Source organism: Balaenoptera acutorostrata, chromosome 1, assembly GCF_949987535.1.
Source record: "Balaenoptera acutorostrata chromosome 1, mBalAcu1.1, whole genome shotgun sequence".
In the NCBI taxonomy this organism is placed as follows: domain Eukaryota; kingdom Metazoa; phylum Chordata; class Mammalia; order Artiodactyla; family Balaenopteridae; genus Balaenoptera; species Balaenoptera acutorostrata.
Window position 1 is genome coordinate 56,864,416 of NC_080064.1, and position 25,684 is coordinate 56,890,099.

The 25,684-nt window shown below is 37.2% G+C and overlaps 1 protein-coding gene across 6 annotated transcripts in view; it reads left to right on the forward strand.

Moving 5' to 3' along the window:
• LEPR (leptin receptor) overlaps positions 1-25,684 on the forward strand; it is a 102,441-nt gene that overhangs the window by 26,396 nt on the left and 50,361 nt on the right. For 2 of the 6 annotated variants that reach the window (XM_057530598.1, XM_057530618.1), the window contains exons 3-6: positions 430-555; positions 11,393-11,562; positions 12,011-12,340; positions 14,265-14,388. In XM_057530598.1, coding sequence (XP_057386581.1) covers positions 11,457-11,562; positions 12,011-12,340; positions 14,265-14,388 — 560 coding nt within the window. In that variant the 5' untranslated portion in view covers positions 430-555; positions 11,393-11,456. Of the gene's footprint in view, positions 1-429; positions 556-11,392; positions 11,563-12,010; positions 12,341-14,115; positions 14,183-14,264; positions 14,389-25,684 lie in introns of those variants that run through there. The other 4 variants (XM_057530602.1, XM_057530609.1, XM_057530606.1 and 1 more) reach the window with 4 other exon arrangements.

A 25,684-nucleotide genomic window follows, 5' to 3' on the forward strand; every position in this document is an offset into this window, starting at 1 on the left:
TGCATTACCTATGCTATAATCATTTGGCTTTGTAGTATCATAGTAAAGATAAAGGCTTTAGGAAATAAGAGAAATTTAAGAACTGAGCACACACAAAAAATGAAGCGTGTGATACTTATAATGTTAGATCAGCTGTACATATTTAATTAACATTGTGAGCACTTTTGTTTAGTTAAAAATTCAATCTCATCTGTGATACCTGTCCTGATTTGTCATGTCATAAAGGAACATTGCCATTTTTTTGATTAAGCCATGTATGAATGTATTGCTTATATTTTAACTATGTAAAATAGCATGTGCATAGGAATGAATCTATAACTTACAGTTTTACGTTAATGTTAAACACTGATACTGATCCAGAGTATTATAGAGGATTACAATTTAAAGAATTCTTAATTATAATCCTTTTCCTTTTATATTTTTCCACAGACGGCTTGTGTATATGTCAGTTTTTTTATGTGCGTGTGTATTTGTTTTAGATTTACTGTTTTTCAGGCGCACTTCTCTGAAGTAAGATGAGTTGTCAAAAATTCTGTGTGGCTTTGTTACATTGGGGTAAGTTATTTGCTTTTTAAGTATCCATATATGAGGTAGAGATTTTGCCCTTAGAGATGCTGTTTCCTTTAATGGCTAATCAAATTTCCCGTTTCCAGTTAGGAATTCTCTTGCTAATGATTAAAAATGCAAACCAAACAAACGTATAAGTGTGAAAATGAAAACTCTTCCCAACCTCCTGGAAACAATGTGATGTGTATCCTCCCAGGAACATAACACACACACACACACACACACACACACACACACACACACACACACACATTCATATCTCTAGTTGCAAAAATAGAACTGGTCTATACATTCTGCATTTTTCTTTTTTCCACTTAACAGCTTTTCAATTTATCATCGCAACTATTCTTGCCAGTGTTTACTGATTTACTTGTTTAATGGTTGCATGACAATGAACTGTATGAATGTGCCTTAAATTATAAATTTATTTGAACAATTCCCATTGATAGACATTTCTTTTTCCATAACAGATAATGCTACATTGAAATTCGTATACATATATCTTTGTGTATTTGGAAGAGTATTTCTACAGATTAATTCCTAAAGAGGAATTTCTGTGTTGAGTAGTAAGCACATGTTTGAATTTGATAGATACTGTGAAATCTTCTCCACAAAGCTCTGTGCCTTTTGCAGTCCCAACATGAGTATATGAGTGGTATTCCATTGCATTCCTGCCAAAGATGCATGTTATCATTCTTTTACCTTTTTGCCCTGTCAAAGCAAAATACAACATCTCACTTTAATTTTATTTATTTGGTTATTTGTGAGATTGAGTACTGTTTAGTGACCATTTCCATTTTTTTATGTGATTTTCTAATTCACATACTTTGACTATTTTGTTGTTGGATTTTGTCTCAATTGATTTTTAGAAATTTCTAAAATGTAGATATTTAGATCTGTATTAGTCAAAGTTCTCCGGAGAAGCAGAACCAATAGGATTTGTATATATCTAAGATGAGGTTTATTACAAGGAATTGGCTCACATGATTATGGAGGCTGAGAAGTCCCAAGATTTGCAGTTGGCAAGCTGGAGACCCAGGAGAGCTGATGGTGTAAGTTCCTGTCCAAATAATGGCAGGTTTGGGACCCAGGAAGAGTAAAGTTTCAGTTTGAGTCCAAAGGAAGGAAAAGACTGATGTCCCAGTTCAAGCCTGTCAAACAGGAGGAGTTCCCTCTTACCGAGTCATTTTTGTTCTATTTAGGTCTTCAATTGATTGGATGAGGCCCACCCACATCAGGGAGGGCATCTGCTTTGCTCAGTTTACTGGTTCATCCAGGAACAGCCTCACAGACACACCCAGATTAACATTTGACCAAATGTCTGAGCACCCTGTGGGCCTAGTGAAGTTGACACATAACATTAACCATCACAAGCGCTAAGAATTTATTACACTTTGCAAATTTTTTCTCCTTGCCCATCATTTATTTTCTAACTTGGTTTTCTTTTACAGTGCAGAATATTTATACATACACATTAACACCCTTATACATACTTGGAAACAAGATATCATGACATTTAAATATTTTAATTTTATTTAGCAAATGTAGCATTATTAAATTATGAATACGTATATCAGATGATAGTCAAAACTTTAATTGTCTGTATCCAGGAGCAGTTTACTTGGTGATAATATTTAAAATAAATGGCTACCATACAGAATAACAGATTTGTTCTAAAATGGAAAGGAAATGTCATTTTAAATGGTATTCCCCATTATGACTCTGGTAAACAATGACAAGATAATGTTATAAGGGGATATTATCAAGGGATGGTGTATACCTTGGGAATTCCCACCTTGACTATCACCAGAAGAATGCTTTCAAAAATTAAATGGGCTGGGAGCTGAGGCTCGGGCTTCGGTCGGATCGCAGGGAGAGGACTGGGGCTGGCGGCGTGAACACAGCCTGAAGGGGTTAGCGCACCACAGCTAGCCCGGAGGGAGTCCGGGAAAAAGTCTGTGGCTGCCGAAGAGGCAAGAGACTTTTTCTTGCCTCTTTGTTTCGCGGCGGGCAAGGAGAGGGGATTCAGAGCCCGCCTAAACGAACTCCAGAGAAGGGCGCGAGCCGCGGCTATCAGCGCGGATCCCACAGCAACAGGGGCGCAGAGGGAAAATCGGAGAGACTCCTGCACAGAGGCTCGGCGCCGAGCGGCGCTCACCAGCCCGAGAGGCTTGTCTGCTCCCCCGCCGGGGCGGGCGGGGCTGGGAGCTGAGGCTCGGGCTGTGGTCGGATCGCAGGGAGAGGACTGGGGCTGGCGGCGTGAACACAGCCTGAAGGGGTTGGCGCACCACAGCTAGCCGGGAGGGAGACTGGGAAAAGGTCTGCAGCTGCCGAAGAGGCAAGAGACTTTTTCTTGCCTCTTTGTTTCGCTGCGCGCAAGGAGAGGGGATTCAGAGCGCCGCCTAAACGAGCTCCAGAGAAGGGCGCGAGCCACGGCGATCAGCGCGGACCCCAGAGACGGGCGTGAGACGCTGGGGCTGCTGCTGCTGCCTCCAAAAAGCCTGTGTGTGAGCACAGGTCACTCTCCACACCTCCCCTCCCGGGAGCCTGTGCAGCCCGCCACTGCCGGGGTCCCGGGATCCGGGGACAACATCCCCGGGAGAACGCACTGCGCGCCTCGAGCTGGTGCAACGTCACGCCGGCCTCGGCCGCCGCAGGCTCGCCCCGCCTCCTCCGTACCGCTCCCTCCCCGCGGCCTGGGTGAGCCAGAGCCCCCGAAGCAGCTGCTCCTTTAACCCCGTCCTGTCTGGGCGGGGAACAGACGCCCTCAGGCGACCTACACGCAGAGGCGGGTCCAAATCCAAAGCTGAACCCCAGGAGCTGTGCGAACAGGGAAGAGAAGGGGAAATCTCTCCCAGCAGCCTCAGAAGCAGCGGATTAAAGCTCCACAAACAACTTGATGTGCCTGCATCTGCTGAACACCTGAACAGACAACGAATCATCCCAAATTCAGGAGGGGGACTCTGGGAGCAGGAGATATTAATTTTTCCCCTTTTCCTTTTTTTTGTGAGTGTATATGTATATGCTTCTGGGGGAGATTTTGTCTGTATAGCTTTGCTTTACAATAGCTTTATTTTACTTCACTATATTATAGCCTCTTTCTTTCTTTCTTTCTATTTTTTCTCCCTTTTACTCTGAGCCGTGTGGACGAAAGGCTCTTGGTGCTCCAGCCAGGCATCAGGGCCGTGCCTCTGAGGTGGGAGAGCCAACTTCAGAACACTGGTCCACAAGAGAGCTCCCAGCTCCACGTAATACCAAACGGCAAAAATCTCCCAGAGATCTCCATCTCAACATCAAGACCCAGCTTCACTCAACGACCAGCAAGCTACAGTGCTGGACACCCTATGCCAAACAACTAGCTAGACAGGAACACAACCCCATCCATTAGCAGAGAGGCTGCCTAAAATCAAAATAAGGCCACAGACACCCCAAAATACACCACCAGACGTGGACGTGCCCACCAGAAAGACAAGATCTAGCCTCATCCACCAGAACTCAGGCACTAGTTCCCTCCACCAGGAAGCCTACACAACCCACTGAACCAACCTTAGCCACTGGGGACAGATACCAAAAACAACGGGAACTACGAACCTGCAGCCTGTGAAAAGGAGACCCCAAACACAGTAAGATAGGCAAAATGAGACGACAGAAAAACACACAGCAGATGAAGGAGCAGGCTCAAAACACACTGGACTTAACAAATGAAGAGGAAATAGGTAGTCTACCTGAAAAAGAATTCAGAATAATGATAGTAAGGATGATCCAAAATCTTGGAAATAGAATAGACAAAATGCAAGAAACATTTAACAAGGATGTAGAAGAACTAAAGAGGAACCAAGCAATGATGAAAAACACAATAAATGAAATTAAAAATACTCTAGATGGGATCAATAGTAGAATAACTGAGGCAGAAGAAAGGATAAGTGACCTGGAAGATAAAATGGTGGAAATAACTACTACAGAGCAGGATAAAGAAAAAAGAATGAAAAGAACTGAGGACAGTCTCAGGGACCTCTGGGACAACATTAAACGTGCCAACATTCGAATTATAGGGGTACCAGAAGAAGAAGAGAAAAAGAAAGGGACTGAGAAAATTTTTGAAGAGATTATAGTTGAAAACTTCCCTAATATGGGAAAGGAAATAGTTAATCAAGTCCTGGAAGCACAGAGAGTCCCATACAGGATAAACCCAAGGAGGAACACGCCAAGACACATATTAATCAAACTGTCAAAAATTAAATATAAGGAAAACATATTAAAGGCAGCAAGGGAAAAAAAACAAATAACACACAAGGGAATCCCCATAAGGTTAACATCTGATCTCTCAGCAGAAACTCTGCAAGCCAGAAGGGAGTGGCAGGATATACTTAAAGTCATGAAGGAGAAAAACCTACAACCAAGATTACTCTACCCAGCAAGGATCTCATTCAGATTCGATGGAGAAATTAAAACCTTTACAGACAAGCAAAAGCTGAGAGAGTTCAGCACCACCAAACCAGCTTTACAACAAATGCTAAAGGAACTTCTCTAGGCAAGAAACACAAGAGAAGGAAAACACCTACAATAACAAACCCAATACATTTAAGAAAATGGGAATAGGAACATACATATCGATAATTACCTTGAATGTAAATGGATTAAATGCTCCCACCAAAAGACACAGGCTGGCTGAATGGATACAAAAACAAGACCCATACATATGCTGTCTACAAGAGACCCACTTCAGACCTAGGGACACATACAGACTGAAAGTGAGGGGATGGAAAAAGATATTCCATGCAAATGGAAATCAAAAGAAAGCTGGAGTAGCAATTCTCATATCAGACAAAATAGACTTTAAAATAAAGACTTTTACAAGAGACAAAGAAGGACACTATATAATGATCAAGGGATCGATCCAAGAGGAAGGTATAACAATTGTAAATATTTATGCACCCAACATAGGAGCACCTCAATACATAAGGCAAATACTAACAGCCATGAAAGGGGAAATTGACAGCAACACAATCATAGTAGGGGACTTTAACACCCCACTTTCACCAATGGACAGATCATCCAAAATGAAGATAAATAAGGAAACACAAGCTTTAAATGATACATTAAACAATATGGACTTAATTGATATTTATAGGACATTCCACCCAAAAACAACAGAATACACATTTTTCTCAAGTGCTCATGGAACATTCTCCAGGATAGATCATATCTTGGGTCACAAATCAAGCCTAGGTCAATTTAAGAAAATTGAAATCGTATCAAGTATCTTTTCCGACCACAACGCTATGAGACTAGATATCAATTACAGGAAAAGATCTGTAAAAAATACAAACACATGGAGGCTACACAATACATTACTTAATAACGAAGTGATTACTGAAGAAATCAAAGGGGAAATCAAAAAATACCTAGAAACAAATGACAATGGAGACACGACGACCCAAAACCTATGGGACACAGCAAAAGCAGTGCTAAGAGGGAAGTTTATAGCAATACAAGCCTACCTCAAGAAACAGGAAACATCTCGAATAAACAACCTAACCTTGCACCTAAAGCAATTAGAGAAAGAAGAACAAAAAAACCCCAAAGCCAGCAGAAGGAAAGAAATTATAAAGATCAGGTCAGAAATAAATGAAAAAGAAATGAAGGAAACAATAGCAAAAATCAATGAAACTAAAAGCTGGTTCTTTGAGAAGATAAACAAAATTGATAAACCATTAGCCAGACTCATCAAGGGAAAAAGGGAGAAGACTCAGATCAATAGAATTAGAAATGAAAAAGGAGAAGTAACCACTGACACTGCAGAAATACAAAAGATCATGAGAGATTACTACAAGCAACTATATGCCAATAAAATGGACAACCTGGAAGAAATGGACAGATTCTTAGAAATGCACAAACTGCTGAGACTGAACCAGGAAGAAATAGAAAATATGAACAGACCAATCACAAGCACTGAAATTGAAACTGTGATTAAAAACCTTCCAACAAACAAAAGCCCAGGACCAGATGGCTTCACAGGCGAATTCTATCAAACATTTAGAGAAGAGCTAACACCTATCCTTCTCAAACTCTTCCAAAATATTGCAGAGGGAGGAACACTCCCAAACTCATTCTACGAGGCCACCATCACCCTGATACCAAAACCAGACAAAGATGTCACAAAGAAGGAAAACTACAGGCCAATATCACTGATGAACATAGATGCAAAAATCCTCAACAAAATACTAGCAAACAGAATCCAACAGCACATTAAAAGGATCATACACCATGATCAAGTGGGGTTTATCCCAGGAATGCAAGGATTCTTCAATATACGCAAATCAATCAATGTGATACACCATATTAACAAATTGAAGGAGAAAAACCATATGATCATCTCAATAGATGCAGAGAAAGCTTTTGACAAAATTCAACACCCATTTATGATAAAAGCCCTGCAGAAAGTAGGCATAGAGGGAACTTTCCTCAACATAATAAAGGCCATATATGACAAACCCACAGCCAACATTGTCCTCAATGGTGAAAAACTGAAACCATTTCCACTAAGATCAGGAACAAGACAAGGTTGCCCACTCTCACCACTATTATTCAACATAGTTTTGGAAGTGTTAGCCACAGCAATCAGAGAAGACAAAGAAATAAAAGGAATCCAAATCGGAAAAGAAGAAGTAAAGCTGTCACTATTTGCAGACGACATGATACTATACATAGAGAATCCTAAAGAGGCTACCAGAAAACTCCTAGAGCTAATCAATGAATTTGGTAAAGTAGCAGGATACAAAATTAATGCACAGAAATCTCTTGCATTTCTATACACTAATGACGAAAAATCTGAAAGTGAAATTAAGAAAACACTCCCATTTACCATTGCAACAAAAAGAATAAAATATCTAGGAATAAACCTACCTAAGGAGACAAAAGACCTGTATGCAGAAAATTATAAGACACTGATGAAAGAAATTAAAGATGATACAAATAGATGGAGAGATATACCATGTTCCTGGATTGGAAGAATCAACATTGTGAAAATGTCTCTACTACCCAAAGCAATCTACAGATTCAATGCAATCCCTATCAAACTACCACTGGCATTTTTCACAGAACTAGAACAAAAAATTTCACAATTTGTATGGAAACACAAAAGACCCCGAATAGCCAAAGCAATCTTGAGAACGAAAAATGGAGCTGGGGGAATCAGGCTCCCTGACTTCAGACTATATTACAAAGCTTCAGTAATCAAGACAGTTTGGTATTGGCACAAAAACAGAAATATAGATCAATGGAACAGGATAGAAAGCCCAGAGATAAACCCACACACATATGGTCAACTTATCTTTGATAAAGGAGGCAAGCATATACAGTGGAGAAAAGACAGCCTCTTCAATAAGTGGTGCTGGGAAAATTGGACAGGAACATGTAAAAGTATGAAATTAGAACACTCCCTGACACCATGCACAAAAATAAACTCAAAATGGATTAAAGACCTAAGTGTAAGGGCAGACACTATCAAACTCTTAGAGGAAAACATAGGCAGAACACTCTATGACATACATCACAGCAAGATTCTTTTTGACCCAGCTCCCAGAGAAATGGAAATAAGAACACAAATAAACAAATGGGACCTAATGAAACTGAAAAGCTTTTGCACAGCAAAGGAAACCATAAACAAGACCAAAAGACAACCCTCAGAATGGGAGAAAATATTTGCAAATGAAGCAACTGACAAAGGATTAATCTCCAAGATTTACAAGCAGCTCATGCAGCTCAATAACAAAAAAACGAACAACCCAATCCAAAAATGGGCAGAAGATCTAAATAGACATTTCTCCAAAGAAGATATACAGATGGCCTACAGACACATGAAAGAATGCTCAACATCATTAATCATTAGAGAAATGCAAATCAAAACTACAATGAGATATCATCTCACACCGGTCAGAATGGCCATCATCAAAAAATCTAGAAACAGTAAATGCTGGAGAGGGTGTGGAGGAAAGGGAACACTCTTGCACTGTTGGTGGGAATGTAAATTGATACAGCCACTATGGAGAACAGTATGGAGGTTCCTTAAAAAACTACAAATAGAACTACCATACGACCCAGCAATCCCACTACTGGGCATATACCCTGAGAAAACCATAGGTCAAAAAGAGTCATGTACCAAAATGTTCATTGCAGCTCTATTTACAATAGCCAGGACATGGAAGCAACCTAAGTGTCCATCGACAGATGAATGGATAAAGAAGATGTGGCACATATATACAATGGAATATTACTCAGCCATAAAAAGAAATGAAATGGAGGTATTTGTAATGAGGTGGATGGAGTTAGAGTCTGTCATACAGAGTGAAGTAAGTCAGAAAGAGAAAAACAAATACAGTATGCTAACACATATATATGGAATCTAAGGGAGAAAAAAAAAAAAAAAGGCCATGAAGAACCTAGTGGCAAGACAGGAATAAAGACACAGACCTACTAGAGAATGGACTTGAGGATATGGGGAGGGGGTGGGGTGAGATGTGACAGGGTAAGAGAGTGTCATGGACATATATACACTACCAAATGTAAAATAGATAGCTAGTGGGAAGCAGCCGCATAGCACAGGGAGATCAGCTCGGTGCTTTGTGACCACCTAGAGGGGTGGGATGGGGAGGGTGGGAGGGAGGGAGATGCAAGAGGGAAGAGAAATGGGAACATATTGTATATGTATAACTGATTCACTTTGTTATAAAGCAGATGCTAACACACTATTGTAAGGCAATTATACTTCAATAAAGATGTTTGAGAAAAAAAAAAATTAAATGTATACTAGTCTTCCTCCTACCTATTCCTATCTCTCGAATATCCTCGAGAGAAAGCTTAATAGACATTTTTTTAGAATCTTGTGTTTTAAATTTCTGTGAAGCATAGCAGGCTTCTGTTGGAAAGTAGTCACACAATGCCAGTGACTTTTGAGTATATAGTTGACCCTCGAAGAGCATGGGTTTTCGCAGGTCCACTTATACTCAGATTTTTTTCAGTAGTAAATACTGCAGTACTGCACGATCCAAGGTTAGTTGAATCTGCAGATGCAGAAGAACTGTGTATACAGAGGAACCGTGTATAGGGAGGGCCAACTATAAGTTATATGCAAATTTTCCACTGCTCAGAGGGTCAGTGCCCTTAACCTCTGCATTGTACTATTCTCAGTTGTTTCTTACAGCATTCTAGAGATGTTTTGATTTTTTTTTTAACTCAAATCATCTATTTAGACTGTGTTCCAAGTTTTTGAAATTAAAGTCAAGCTATCTTTAAGAAAACCTATTTTCTCTAGCAACCATTACCTGTGTGTCAGCTAGTTCTGGGCATCTTTTTGGCTACTCTAATCTTTTTCTTTTTTAAATTTTTATTTTATATTGGAGTATAGTTGATTAACAATGATGTGTTAGTTTCAGGTGTACAGCAAAGAGATTCAGTTATACATATACATGTATCTATTCTTTTTCAAATTCTTTTTCCATTTAGATTATTTCAGAGTATTGAGCAGAGTTCCCTGTGCTGTACAGTAGGTCCTTGTTGGTTATCTGTTTTAAATATAGCAGTGTGTACATGTCAATCCCAAACTTCCAATCTTTAAAAGTGCTCTTGGAGCTTTCCTTGTTATATATACTGTTCTTTGTCATTTTAGCCATATATATATTTACTGAAAATATCCAGGATAATTCCACTGTTACAGATTTCAGAAAAACTAGACCACAGAGGGCTATCAAAGAGTGGTAACATTCTCTCTTACATTCTCTATCTAATTTTTATTAGGCTCCATGCTAATGTTTCACATTGGCTTTCCTAAAGGTTTGTGGTTTGGTCAAGTTTTGTGAATTGGAAGAGGTCTGGGGCCTTGATATATAACATATGATAGGATGATAACAGATGTCATATGATAACATGATAACATATGCCTTCAGATGAATATATTTCCCTCTTTGGAGGGAAAGAAATATCATTTGCAAAGGAAGCATGTAAACAAAATAGAATCATCTTTTAATTAAACTGATTCAGTAGTTACTATGTCTAAGACATTCATTATTACATTTTAAGTTTTAAATACTTCTTTGAGGATTTTAGGCTAATTTCAGTTCAGCCAACCGAATCTTCCATGTGCAGCTAGAAAATACAATGCTTTTAATTAGTACCAATACATATTCATGGTTTTGTAAAATGAAAGAAATACCCAGTTCTCTTTTTAGTGAGTTCTAATTTCAGAAATAAATGTTAGAAGGATTGAAGTCCAAAGGAACATAGTTGCAGTGAGGATTCACTTTTGGTGATGTTATAATACCTAATTGTTATCAGTGTGGGAAAAATAATACTAGTCGTGTTAATCATTTTTGCCTTAATTTTTGCATCTGGTACATGTTTATATTAATTAACATTAATAGAAAGTTCTAGAAACCAAATTGTTAACAGTCATTACTTGTATATTTGAATATTTTTACATGTATTACTTTTGTAACTTAGAACAATACTTTTGTGAATTTTTTAAAAAATTTCTATTTTCTTACATGTTTACGTTTACCATAATCCTTCAGAAGTCTCATTCTATACAAATCCATGAAAAATTCTTAGAATTTTCATTCTTCATTACTTTGTATATGAGGAAACACAGCTGTTGGATAGTTAGGGTAACTTATAAAAGAAAGAATTATGGAGAATTCATTATTTTATTATCAAGCAACTACTCATTAAAAAACAAGTATCACTTTTGAGGATTTTTGCGGGGGGTACAGGATTATAAAATTGTTCTTAATTTTATGTGTCTAAAAAGTGATAAATTGTCTTTAATCAGCAGTGGACGTTTCCTGTAAGAAGTCTGTCATTGTGCATCAATTATTGGAGAATGCATTAAGGACATGTCTTATATGATGTCGTATATCTGGAGAACCATGGGCAGATTCAGGAAATCATCCAGCTGTCCTGATGTTGAAGACAAACCCTTTCTAAAAGCACTCAGTGAAAGTAGTGTTAACATTTTGGTGTTATTCTCATTAAGAAATATTAAAACAGCACGTTAATGTTTGCTTATATAATTGCACATCCAGATACCATTTATGCTGGAAGTTCATTAGAATAATTTATTTTTTAGAAAAGGAAATTGGAATATTTAACTATAATTTCCTATCATTAAAATATAAATATGAGATGTTAGATTAATGAGGAAAATGAAGTGTGAATTTCCAAAAAGGGGTGCTAAAGAGTGAAGTTACCTCTATAAATAAATGCACCCTTTTAAGTGTAACACTTTGTTCAGTGGAAGCACAGAGCTATGCATTAGGCACTGATTGAGCACTTAGAAAGTTAAGTAATTACTATTGAGCACTACATGGCTTAATCTTAGATACTTCCTATTTATGTCTAGTCAAAATGATTAATTGCTTTTCTGTGTGTCTTTTAAATGTCCTAACAGAATTTATTTATGTGATAACTGCATTTAACTTGGCATATCCAATTACTCCCTGGAAATTTAAGTTGTCTTGCATGCCACCAAATACAACATATGACTTCCTCTTGCCTGCTGGAATCTCAAAGAACACTTCAAATTTGAGTGGACATTATGAGGCAGTTGTTGAAACTAAACTTAATTCAAGTGGTACCTACTTATCTAACTTATCATCCAAAACAACTTTCCACTGTTGCTTTTGGAGCGAGGAAGATAAAAACTGCTCTGTACATGCAGACAACATTGAAGGGAAGGCATTTGTTTCAACAGTAAATTCTTTAGTTTTTCAACAAATAGGTAAGTATTTTAATGTTCCAAGCATTACCTCTTACTTAACTGTATTGAACAAAATGGTTCTATTCTCTGAAACCTGTGTGAAATAGATGTCTTATGGATGTGATTCTGAGCACACATTATCATTTTATATTAGTAATAAAATTAGGACCAAACTAATAAGTCCCCAATTATTTTCTATCCCCTAAAAATAAAATAAAAGTGTAATGAGGGAACTTTTTAACCTTAAAATATATTTCTTGTAGTCTTCTAAATTGTCTTTAAAATGGAAAAAGTACAACTTATTTTTGTTAAGTAGATAAAATATCAAATGGCAGATAATACTGTTGAGTTAGTTAAAGCAAGCAAGGAATCTCTCCGTAACCAAGGAGAGATCAAAAAACCAAATCAAGGTGTTTTTTTTTTGTTTACGTATAATGCATACTAAATGTAGCTCATGTTGTTAATAATTCTGCATCTGGAAATCTAAACAACAAAATTATCTCCAAGCCTCTGGAAAAGCTAAATAGAGCAGAGACAATTGACTTGGCACTGTAGAGACCTACAGTGTGAAAATAAAGACGTACATAATATAACACTCCTATGTAGGGTTAGTCAGAATTTCTCAACCTCAAAATTATTGACATTGTGGGCCAGATAATTCTTGGTTATGGGGGACTGTTCTGTGCATTGTGGGATGTTCGAAGCATCCCCGCCTTCTGCCCACTTAATGTCTGTTAACACTCACTCCCCAGTTGTGACAATCAAAACATATCTCCAGACTTTGCCAGATGTCCCTTGGAGGGCCAAAGCACCACTGATTAGACGGAAGAAACACTCAGTTTGTTGAAATCAGGTTAGGAGTAAGGATAAAGCATAACCGTGCAATAAAATCAGAGTTTTAAAACAAGTTAGAAATAATAACTCCCAGTGTCTCCAACTGACGCTATAAGCATTTAAGTTAATTTTAAATGACACACTTTTTTAATTTGTAAGGGAACTTAACTTAGCCATTCCAATGATTATTAAATATATTAAGAATGAACTTAAAATGTTAGGGTCCCTGTGATGAGCTGTGAAATGATCAAAAAATGTTAGCACTTTTTTTGATTATCAAGTGAAATGATTTTGATGCAGATTTTAATTTTACGTATATATATAAAGGCTAATAATTCATTATTTTAAAATGAGTTTAAGTTTTTGTAACTAAAATTACTAGGTTAAGTGGTGGTTATTCAGGATTTCCATTTAATATTCTGCCATATGGGCTGTTTACTTCATAGGGCTCAACCTACGCAAAGTCCCTACTAGCTAGAAATCCTTCAAATGGGGAAATATGTTAGTGGTGCTTAAAGATAAGTATTAGTGTTGTCTTAAGTTAGTCATGATTTTCAACTATTGCTATTCTTGCTCTCTAAATTACAAATCACTAATAGTTTATCATTGTCAGGTGAGTTTTTCAGTGTACAGTGAAATATACTCACATAGGCTGTATGTGGGGTCTATAATATTACAATAACAAGAATTTAAGATATGCATCTTAGTTCCAATGTGAATCACCATGCTTTATTGCTAAAGCAGACACGTAAATACTGCCCCAAATTTGTTTGTACCTTGATATTTCATGTTCTCTCGTCTCTTGGAAAGTGAGGATGGACTGAGCTAGGTGAGTTTTGGGGTCTTCTGTCCTACTTAAGTGGTTCAGGATTTTAAAAACTTTTGAGAAACAATAATTGAATTTAATTCTCTTACTTTATGAAAAAGGAAATTGAAGGCCAAAGGGACTAAATGGGCAAACACATACAACCAGTTAGAGCCTGTTCTTTTTCTTTCAGAATGGGCAGTGGAAGTTGTATCAGAACACTGGTAAATTTAATTTAGCTCTTCTCTTTCACTGAGTTGTTCAGAATGTTTTTTTCGGGTTTAATTTAGTTTATTTTTAATTCAGGTGCAAACTGGAACATACAGTGCTGGATGAAAGAGGACTTGAAATTATTCATCTGCTATATGGAGTCATTATTTAAGAGTCCTTTCAAGAATTATGATCTTAAGGTCCATCTTTTATATCTTCTGTAAGTACCAAATAAATAAATTTGGACATTTCCATGACACAAGTTTTTTTGAAATGCAAGAGCTTCCATATACAGAAGTAGATTATGAAAGCTCTTCTATCTCTGCATTTCCTTTTATATCAATGTACATTTCTGTATTTTTTATACAACCTTCTTCTCCATTAGGTTTCCTCTTTTCTCCTCATGTTGGTTCAGGTAGCAAGACATTGCAGATATGGATGGGCATATATTCTCAAAGAAGCGTGAACTCAATTCAGTAGTCTTAGATATTTGAGTGGAGAAGGGGAAATAGTTTATATTTCTTTTTCTGGTGGATTTTTCTCTCATATTTGATCTTTTTATTATCTTAAAAATGTAAGTGCTTTTTATTTATTTGTGCTAGGTAGAGAGCCACGATGGTGGTTTCAAACAGCCATACACTTATGATTCTAACAGCTAACATGTCATTCAAGTTTTCTAATAATTCCAGTGATAATACATACCATTTCTATTTGAATTTTAACTCTTTAAAATTCATGCTCATTTTTTCTTTTATTTGATGCTTAAGGAGAATGTCACTCACCTCCCTCAGTTCTGCAGTTATTGAGGTCATATAATTAAGGGGCAGTGTGCTAGAAACTGTCCATATAAAGATGAATAGAGACAGAAAGTAGAATGATGGCTACCAGGGACTAGGGGAGGGGTAATGAAGAGTTCTTGTTTAAATGGGTTCAGAGTTTCAGTTTGGGGAGATGAAAAAAGTTCTGAAGTTGAATGGTAGGGATTGTTACCCAACAATGTGAATGTACTTAATGTCATAAACTGTACACTTAAAATGGTAAATGTTATGTTATGTATATTTTACCACAGTAAAAAAATTTTAAAGAAACAAAAATGTCAAGAAAAAGATGTATTCATAGACTTTACTAAATGTGTATTTTACCTAAACTTTTTAAAATAACTGCAATGGTTGATTTATGTATTTATTCTCACTGTTTTGCCATGTGTTGTTCTATGTATTTTTAGACTATATTGTTGGGTGGATCTATGTTCTTAGTTGTTACATCTTCTTGATGTATTTTCCCATTAACCTTTATACAACATTCTTCTTTGTTTTGTATCTTGCCTTTAGTTTAAAAAATATATTTTGTCTTATCTTTTTCTAGAAAAAGAATAGTTATGATCTCTGCTCTTGAGCCACTCACAGGCTAGTGGTTGGGACAGATATGTACAAATATGTATCAAAATAGGGTTTCAGTTTTAGTGGTTACTGATGTGCACTTGGTAGGCACACGAAGGTGTGGGAGCACAAGACTGGTGTGAGAGCCTTATGTGGGGATGTCTAGCGCACTGGTGGCAAGAGGAGTGAAGGTTTCCCAAGGAAGGAGACAGCTAAAAGTTGAAACTTCAGGAATGAATAAGAGCTAATAACAAAAATGTGTGGGCAGGTAGCATTGAGAAGCATATCAACATCACCTGGAAATATTATAGAAATTTAAATTTGATAACTCCATCCCAGAACTAGAATCAGAAATTTTGGGGGTGAGGCCCATCGATCTGTATTTTATCAAGCCCTTTAGATGAATCTGATGGAACTAAAATTTGAAAATTTCTGGTGTAAAGGTAAATAAGACAAATTTTAGAAGAAAATTCACATAGCTGCTACCATCCTCATTATGTACTGATTATCAGACTGTAGTTAATATTTATAACTTATGTTAGACTACTGGACTAATTTATTTTTTGGCCTCACTGCGAGGCTTGTGGAATCTTAGTTCCCCACCAAGGGATTGAACCCGGGTCCCCGGCAGTGAAAGTGCCGAGTCCTAACCACTGGACATCCAGGGAATTCCCTGGACTAATTCTTAAAGTCACCCCACAGGAGTAGCCCAGATAGGGTGCCCCTGCTGTCACATCTGGACATTGAGTGTCTCTGTGATGATTTCCACCTCTAATGCTGGTCACTAGATGAATCTAGAAGCCCCTGCTGCTTTAATGAGTGCAATTCTCATTAGGGCCAGTGTCTTGAATGGGAGTATCTGATTGGTGAGAATGTGCCGTAGCTGCTAGTGTTTCAGCCTAACAGAAGATTAGATTTTCCAGGCAGATGCTGGGCGGCCAGGTGGATAAATGTCCACAACAGAATGACTGGGCTGTAAATCTCTAGAGGCCCAGGAAGCCTAGCTGAAGTAGTAAAGTGGGAAGGTGGAGGAGTAATGGGCAATGCACAGCCAAAGGTGAACATGTAAAGGATGGGAAAGAATGAGCTTGTTTCTAGTCTATAGAAAATGACCCAGCAGGGAGAGAAAAATTGAAGATGTGGTAGAAGGGGACCCATTGAAGGTACATGACAGAGAGTGAATGGTTGAATAGGCAAGTTCCAGAAAAAGAGCACAGACGAAGGGTTGGTCTTAAAATGAAAGAGGCTCACCTCAACTTCAGAGTATTGAGAGAAGAATGGAAGCACTGTGGTGGATGAGGATATATTTGACGTCTGGGCAGAAAGTTTCCTGCTTTATTAACCAAGACAGATTTTAGCTCAGAGAAAAGTATTCCTTTGCAATGTAGTACATTTTTGTGATGACCTGAACACTTTGGGTGATGATTAAAATCTCACTAGGTGCCTATTCAAGAGAATTTGAAATATTATCAGTGGGCTAGGGTAATGTGCTCAGTTTTAAAGCTCTGTGACTATGTGTAAGGATTTATATTTTATAATTTTTATAATGTATAGGCCATAGTTATGTCTGAGGTCTGCATTTTCTGAAAAAGATATTATATATGAATATGTCAGAACATTACAAAATTGCACAGTAAATTAGCTACAGCTGGGAATTTGAAATTCAGTCAGCTAAGTAGTCATTGGTCTGTTCATCTAAATAGTAAGACCCAGAAAAATGAGAAAATTATGATAAACTAAATAGATTTTTCAACTTGCTCATATGATGAATTTAGTGGATTCTTTTGACCTGCTTTTATTTGAACTCAGGTTTCTAAAAATATTAATACAGGAAAACCTAATTGCATGCAATTTGAGAAGGATTTTCTTTTCTTTTTTTTTTTTTCTTGCCACTTTAATTGTTGTCTCCATTGTATGATTTGGTTAGTTTTACCAATTGTCACATACTATTTCCACCTTGAATTCTATTTTTGTGTGCATCTTTGGGCAATATATCTCCAAAAATTTAAATAAGACTCTTCAGATCAGGAGGAAGAGCTGGCCAACATAACAAATGAAACCTCTGTGGAAGAGGAAATCCATAAGGATGGTTACTATAGAAAAGTTTTTCATCAAAATCACCTCCCCAAGACATTAGAGAATTCATGAGAAAAGTCTTTCAAATGCTTCCATGTGTAAATAAGTATGTATTTAAAAGGAACTAAAACCTAATGTTTATAAGGGATTTAAAGCCCTATAAATATGTCCCTTAAGGGAAAGCATTGTTTAAGCTCAGATATTAATGTTTGTCAGAGAAACTGAAGGAGAGATACCATACAAATGTGTTATTTTTGAATTTTCTCTTAGACCTAGGAAGGAAATCCTCTTCTTCCTTTGTGAGGTGCCTATGTGTACATCAGACACTGAGCTGAGTGTAGAGAACAGTGTTAAACAACTCAGACTCAACCCTTGCCTTCTTGGAGCTGATAGTAAAGACAAAGAACATAACAAAGTTTGAAAATGCTGTGATGTAATAAATATGGGGACTTTCAGAAACATATGCTAGAAGTATCTGCCTAGATTATAAGGGGGCAGAGAAGAATGAGCCAGAGAGAGTGAAGAGCATTTGCAAAGGAACACAGTCACATATAGACATTTGAGGACTTGAAAAGTTCTGTGGTTGGGAAGCTGGGGAATGATGAGAAATCAAGGTGGATGCATAAGCAAGGGTCGTTCAGGGAGTTTGGACTTTTGTAACTGCTAACTAGTTTACTTTGTCTCTTCACTGTCACTCTTGTCAGCTTTCTTGGTGATTTCAGCATCAACCTGGATGATCTTCAATTTCTTGAAAGCTTTACTTTTACTCTTCTCTTTTTCACCCAACCTAGCTTACCCATTCTCATGGATCTTGTCATTGCTGATAAGCTTGCTCTTTCTCTAATCTCAGTTTCAAAGATCCCACTTTTTGACCATCTCTCCCCTTACCCGTCATGTCAGGCCTATTCCCTCTGTCACCTCAACCTCAGGAGTAAATCTCCATGCCCCTTGGCTCTGCTCTCTGGGCCCTTGGTTCTGCCCTCTGAGTCACCTTCCCTTTTTTATGAAAGGTTATACATCTCTGCAGCTGAGTAGTTTTCTCAGCATGCTTCCTGTTGGCACAATTTTGGGAATCCAGTGGCTTTGTTTCATTTTGTACTCCTTCAGTCTAAGCTAGCAGTGTTTCTGCTACTGTAATTCTCTCACAAGATCACACAGCCTCCTGGGAATCTTACTGGGGTTCACTCCATTAGATAAAAGCCCGCAGATCTCTTAGAAATAAGCTCTCCTCTGCCTTCTCTTTGATCTTTGCTTAGAAGCCATTTCAAACATCCTTAGCCATCTGGAGAGGCTGGGAATTTTACAACTCTCAAGTACTAGTTCCTTTGTTCAACAGCCCTTTTGTCAATGAATATCTCTCCTCTTGAAACAGTAAGGAACCAAGAGGCACTTTCAGCACTTGCTTGGAAATCTCCTGAAATAGATCACCAGATCAGTAGGCACATTCTACACTGTCCACAGAACTGCAGATGTGTTACTTAGCTTTTGACCACTATGTAAGAAAGACTCCCTTTCCTCCAGTTTCCAATATCATGTTCCTCACTTCCTTTCGTGTCCTCACTGGCAGTGTCCTCAAACTGTAGATTTCTACTAACAGTCTGTTCAAGGTGTTTTAGGCTTTCTCCATCATACCTCTCCAAATACTTCCAGCCTCTGTCCATCACCTAGCTCCAAAGCCACACCCACATTTTTAGGTATTTGTTATGGCAGCATCCTACTTCCAGGTACCAATATCTTCCTTGGCTATCTATGCCATATAATAAATTACCCAAAATTTAGTGGCTTAAAACAACAATCATTCATCATTTCACAGTTTCTGTGGGTCAGGAATCTAGGTGCAGCTTAGCTGGGACATCTGCCTTAAGGTCTTTCACAAGGTTGCAATGCAGGTGTCAGGTAGGAGTGCAGTTATTTCAAGGTTCAACTTCAGGAGGATCTGTTTCCAAGCTCACTCCCTAGGCTTCCAAGTTCCTCATGGACCACTAGACAGAAAGCCTTAGTTTCTCCCAGGCTGTGACTGGAGGCCTTCTTCAGTTCTTTGTCCTGTGTATTCGCCATAGAGCACCTTACAACATGGCAGCTGGCTTTCCTTAGAGAGAGCCAAAGAGACTCGCTGATGACCTTGTTTTTGATTTTCACTGGGAAAGCAGGAGGGGGAGGGGGCGGGTTCAAGTTTTTGCTTTTCTCACCAAAATCTACCAGCCTGCTCATGTCTGTGCCTATGCAGTTTCCCTGTTTTCTTTAATTGCTGATGAATTCCCTGGGTTCCAATCTAAAATGAACCCTTTCTTCTGTGTTTTGAGTCCCATCCCCTGTTGTCACTCAAGGACTTTTTTCCGGCAATTATCCCTTCTCTCTTCTGCATCATCAGGTTTTCCTCTCAGCTGATACACATGCTGCAGTAATAGATTTCCTTGATCACACATTTCCATCAAGTAATCACCCCATTTCACTACTCCCTTTAAAGAAAACCAAGTTTTGAACTGTGTGAATACATATCTTCAGAAGTTAATATAAAAAGTCAGCAAAATTGACATCTGGCCATGAGGGAATAATAAGTTCTGGGATTACTCTTCTGTCATAAACAACTAGAAAAGTCGATAAAAGTAGAAAACATCTATTTTCAGATATTGGACAAAGGCAGAACAGAACGTGATTCCTGAGAGGAGGAAACAAAGTAAGTTCTATTTTACTCAGGTTTTCCAGGCTGGAGGCAATTTCCAGGACATGGCACAAGGCTGGGGAACTCAAGCAGAGCCCAGCAATATTGCTGAATTGAGGAGACAGAAGAGTTCAGAGGGTAAAAGGGGGCTTGATTCATAGGGCAGGGTACCTGAAGCAGGGAGGTACACAGGAATTAGCACTGGGGTCCCCTTGATTCTTTGGCTGAATACCCATCTGTCTATGATCTTGGGCAAGAAAACTTCTAGGAAGAGAACAATTACCAGGAGCTGTAATCTAAGAAATTCCCAGAGGTCACACAGGGCCAGGAATAATGAAAGTTTCCAACAGGGAGACTCAGAGAGACCTTGTTGAGTATCACTGACATTCAGTGGAAACCCCATAATAGCCACACTTTAAAAGTGGGGCCAGATTAGCCCTAGAGTCAAGGCTATTATATACTCCCCCCAAAAGAGCTTAAAAGAAGCTTAAAAGGTTCACACTTAAGTCACCCAAGTAACTTAACTGATTGCCAGAACAAAATCCAACATTCTTTAAGGCAAAATAACATAATCCAACACTCAAAAATGTAATATTCACAATGTCTGGCATCCAGTAAAAAATGGTACATATATGAAGGAACAGGAAAACATAACCCCAAAAGAAAAAATAGACAATAGAAGCAGACCCAGAAATGGCAGAGATAATAGAATTAGCAGACAGTTAGTTTTAGCATGCTCCACATGCTCAAGGATATAAAGGAAAACATGAACGTAATGAGGAGAGAAATTGACAATATAAAAAAGAACAACTGAAATTTTTAGATAAGAAAGATGCATTATTTGTAAACAAATGTGCTCAATGTTAATTGGGACATTTTAGGCATAGTGTTATTTAATTAAAAAACAGTGTGTGCAGGCCACAGTGCTAGGATCTGTGAGAAGTACACTTTCCATTCTTTCTCTCTTACCTTTTTTCTTTCCTTCCCCCTCCTTTTTTCCTCCTCCCTTGCTCCCTCCCTCCCTTCCTTCCTTCCTTTCTTCCTTCCTATCAAGATGGACTCATGGATTATTATTTTACTTTGTGAGCTATATTTAGTTACTATCATTATTTATTTTATTGCTCACACTGTCCCATATTTGGCAGTGGGCACTTATGTAAACTGGCCTCTGTGTCCTTTTGATGTGTTAGATCTTTTTTTTTTTTTAAATAGGACTCCTTACTTTCTAGCACTGCAAGATGTTTCAGGTTGATTTTATACTTTTCCTGCTCTGACACTGGAATCAGCCATTTTTCCAAGGAGCCCTGATTCCTTTCTGTTGGAGAATGATGTTTACAAAGTGGTATCGGGGGGCTAGATGCTCACTGTTACTTGGGTGGTATTGTTTCTAGGCCCACTCAGCTACAGAGTTAGTTATATGTATGCATACACACAGTACACACATAATGTGTATATATAATACTCACAATTCTATATTTTTATATACACATATTAAAAGCCCAGTATGCTAACACATATATATGGAATCTAAGGAAAAAAAAAAAAAAGGTCATGAAGAACCTAGTGGCAAGACGGGAATAAAGACACAGACCTACTAGAGAATGGACTTGAGGATATGGGGAGGGGGAGGGGTGAGATGTGACAGGGTGAGAGAGTGTCATGACATATATACACTATCAAACGTAAAATCGATAGCTAGTGGGAAGCAGCCGCATAGCACAGGGAGATCAGCTCGGTGCTTTGTGACCACCTAGAGAGGTGGGATAGGGAGGGTGGGAGGGAGGGAGTTGCAAGAGGGAGGGCATATGGGGATATATGTATATGTATCCACTTTGTTATAAAGCAGAAACTAACACACCATTGTAAAGCAATTATACTCCAATAAAGATGTTTAAAAAAAAAAAAAGAAGCATGTGTTCATACTAATGTCTCTTGTTCTAGTTCAAAACCACAGGATCTATCCTAGCCTTTCTTTTCTTTCTTTTTTTTTGTAACTCCTTTTTCTAGCAGTGAGAAATCTTGCTTCTCTTTCCAACAATATATTACCTAGTTGCTCAGTCCTAGAATACACACAAAGCAGTGTTGGAATAGCTAAGCCATACCACCATAGAAAACAAATAGGGTAACTAGAGTGCAATGTTTGTTTAGACTCATTTTGCCTTTGCTAAAATTCTGTGTTCTGAAGTTAATTAGGATATCCCCTCCCCTTCCGCCTCAGATGGTTGTATTGTTAACTTGATGTACATTTAGGTCTATTTGTTTTTGTTTGCATTCCTTTTTTATTTTCTTTCTTTTTTCTTCCTCCCTCTCATCCTTGTTGATTTTCCATTTGTTTGGTGATATTGTGCATCTGACGAGTACTTTGTGTTTTACAGAATGCTTCTTAAATTTGTCTCCTTGATGAAATACATCTAAGTCAACTTCTCACCTGGGCCTAATTCATGAGGTCTGGGCTTGATTTACATTTCTATCAATTTCCAGATGATGCTGATGTTACTGGCTTGGGGACCATACTTTGAGAACCGCTGGTCTATGACACTTACTAAAAACAGATTCCTTGGCCCCAGACCTACTGAATTCTCCATGGAGGGTCCAGGAATCTATTATGATGAGACTAGTCTGGGACACTAACCTGTTCTTTGAAATTACTTGGGATTGGTAAACTAGATTTTGGGGAGTAACATTTGTATAGGTTACCAGTCTGAGATTTAAAATGTGACTTGATTAAATTATACCCAAAGCTAATGCTAAAGGTTCCAATTCATGTTTATTGGTTTGCCCACTATGTTTTGCTCTCAGTTTATGTCACAGTCAAGAACACTCATTTGGTGTTATTCCTATAATAATTTAGTGTAGAGCTTTGCTTAGAGAAGCATTAATATATTCATAGAAAAATTTGGGGGGAACAAGTAATTTGATCAAAGGTCAGATGATAGAATGTGCTTTCTATAAAGCATTTGTGCCTAAAAGATGAAATTTCAGTACTAATTATATATCTAATTTTTGAGTAGAAATATTGCCCAAATTGTGAAATTTGCAAAGAAGCCAAATTTAAAATTTATTTGACAATTTTTTTCACTACTTTCACTTGCAAGTAAAGTTTACTCACATATAGAGAAATTAAATAAATAGTGGCACTGAATTTGTGTGTGTGTGTGTGTGTGTGTTGGCAACGCATAAAATATTTTGCTGCATAAACATTTTTCAGGAATTTCAGAAATTCTTAAGTTTTGGTTATTTTAAGCCAGTGTATCTCCTTCTTATTTTAAAAATTTGATCATCATTTTAACTTAAACTACGTTAAAATTTTGATGGTTTAAAAGTAGTATTATCAAAATTTTAAAGTATCATTTGATGTTCTTAAATACTTAAAACTTTAAAAAATCTTTTGGAAGGTAATAGGAGTTCAAATGCTGACTTTGGCAAGTAAGAAAGCTGGTGTATTCCAGGTTTCACACAAACTTGGAGAAACTTCTGCTGTCATAAATATGAGAAATATCTAATGTTTTCCTCAAGGAAAAAATAATTTGAAATAATTCTGTAATTCTCTAATATTCTGATTTATAGAAATATTAACATAATTCAGATTATAATTATCCTTTAGTTGTGACCATTAAAGTCTTTATCAATCCCCTAAATAAAATGACAATGGTAAAAGTGAAACTTATCTTGTAATGATAAGACAGCTTGTAATGATAAGATAGCTTGGGTGTAATGAAACGAGCACTGACCATGGAAGCATGAGACTTAAGATGAATTCCAGGTCTACGTTCTCTCTGAGCTCAGGTTTTTACTTGTAAAGTAGGTGATATTAGTTCCCTCATAAGGGAACTTATAAGGTGGTTTGAAAAATTGAATTAGTGATCCTCAAGGTGTTTCGTGTACATTGCAAGTATGTTATGTAATGAAATTTGATGATATATTTAATGTGGTTTCCTTGTTTTTGTGTCTTTTGCCCATCAAATACCCACCTGTAGGGAGTACAAAATGTTTTTGGCCTATAGCTGGGATTAAAAATTTTTTTCTTAAAAGTCTAGAGAGTAAATATTTTAGACTTTGCCCATCATACTGTCTCTATCACAACCTTGTAGTCACAATTAATATGTAAATGAATGAGCACGACTGTGTTTATGGACACAAATTTGAATTTCATATAATTTACATGAATCATGGAATATTCTTCCTCTTTTCTTTGTATTGTTTTAAACCATTGGTTAATGTAAGAAGTCCTTCTAAAAACGGGTGTTATTTGGGCTGCAGGTTTCTCACCCCTGTTTAGAGCATTTGAAAACTAGGTTTAGGTTCATTCTTAGACTTTCATGTTGGGGTTATCTGTTGGAGTGGTTTGGGAAATTACTGAATGGAGTTTTTTTAAAAAAAAAAACACAAATTATGAAATACTACAATATATGTTGTATCTATACATACTATATAATATATAATCATTGTATAAAGTCATTTTATGAATATATATATATTTGCATATATTTAAATTGTAAAGAAAATGAAAATAGATTGGTTAAATAGAACACAACAGTGAAGTGGTGGAGAGACCACCGAGTTAATTTCATTGGTAATCAGCCGTATTATACAAATGTCCACTGTATTTAGAAAAAGATGGCATTGGTGAGACCATGTAAAGTAAGACAGTGTAATTCTAACTTTTCTTTTTGTTTTAAAAAAGAAAAATATCACCAGAATTTCCTATCCTTTAAAAAATTTTACTGGAGTATATGTGTCTTGTTTTCTGTTCAGTTCTATTTGTGGCTTAAAATTTGGGAGTTCTTCAGTCAAAGCATAATACAAGCTGCAAGCATATTTCTGACATGAATACCATAATTCATTTAACTTGTTCCATACTCTTCTGATAAAAGCTTTTATTTTAATATTTGAAAAACACATAAAAGCCATGGCGTGATATTTTTAAAAATAACATTTCATTGGATTTGTTTAAAGATTTAGACAAAGTTGAAAGTGCTAAGTCATTCCACCTCCAATTCAAAATGGAATTGGGTGTATAGCCCTTTAAAGTTTTAAAAAATACTTTTATGTAATTGTCCTTTATATTCACAACAACTTTATAAAGACAGATGGTTCAGGCATTTTCTCTGTTTTACTGTTTAAGGAGACCAAGGCTCACAAAGATGAACTTACTTGTCTATGGTCTTATGGTTCATAAGCAAACAGAAAAACCTGATTTAGGTCTCAATGTTAATTTAGTGTGCTTCTTACAATAACAATATCCCTTCCACAGTGCCCAGGATATTGCTTTGCACATTAAAATGTCTTGTAAATGTTGTTTCCTGATTGATGTTTTTTTTTTAGGACTAAGGGAATACTAAAGTCTAGCTCAGGAAACTTGAAAAATCTATCATAATTCAAAACACTTAATAGTCGTG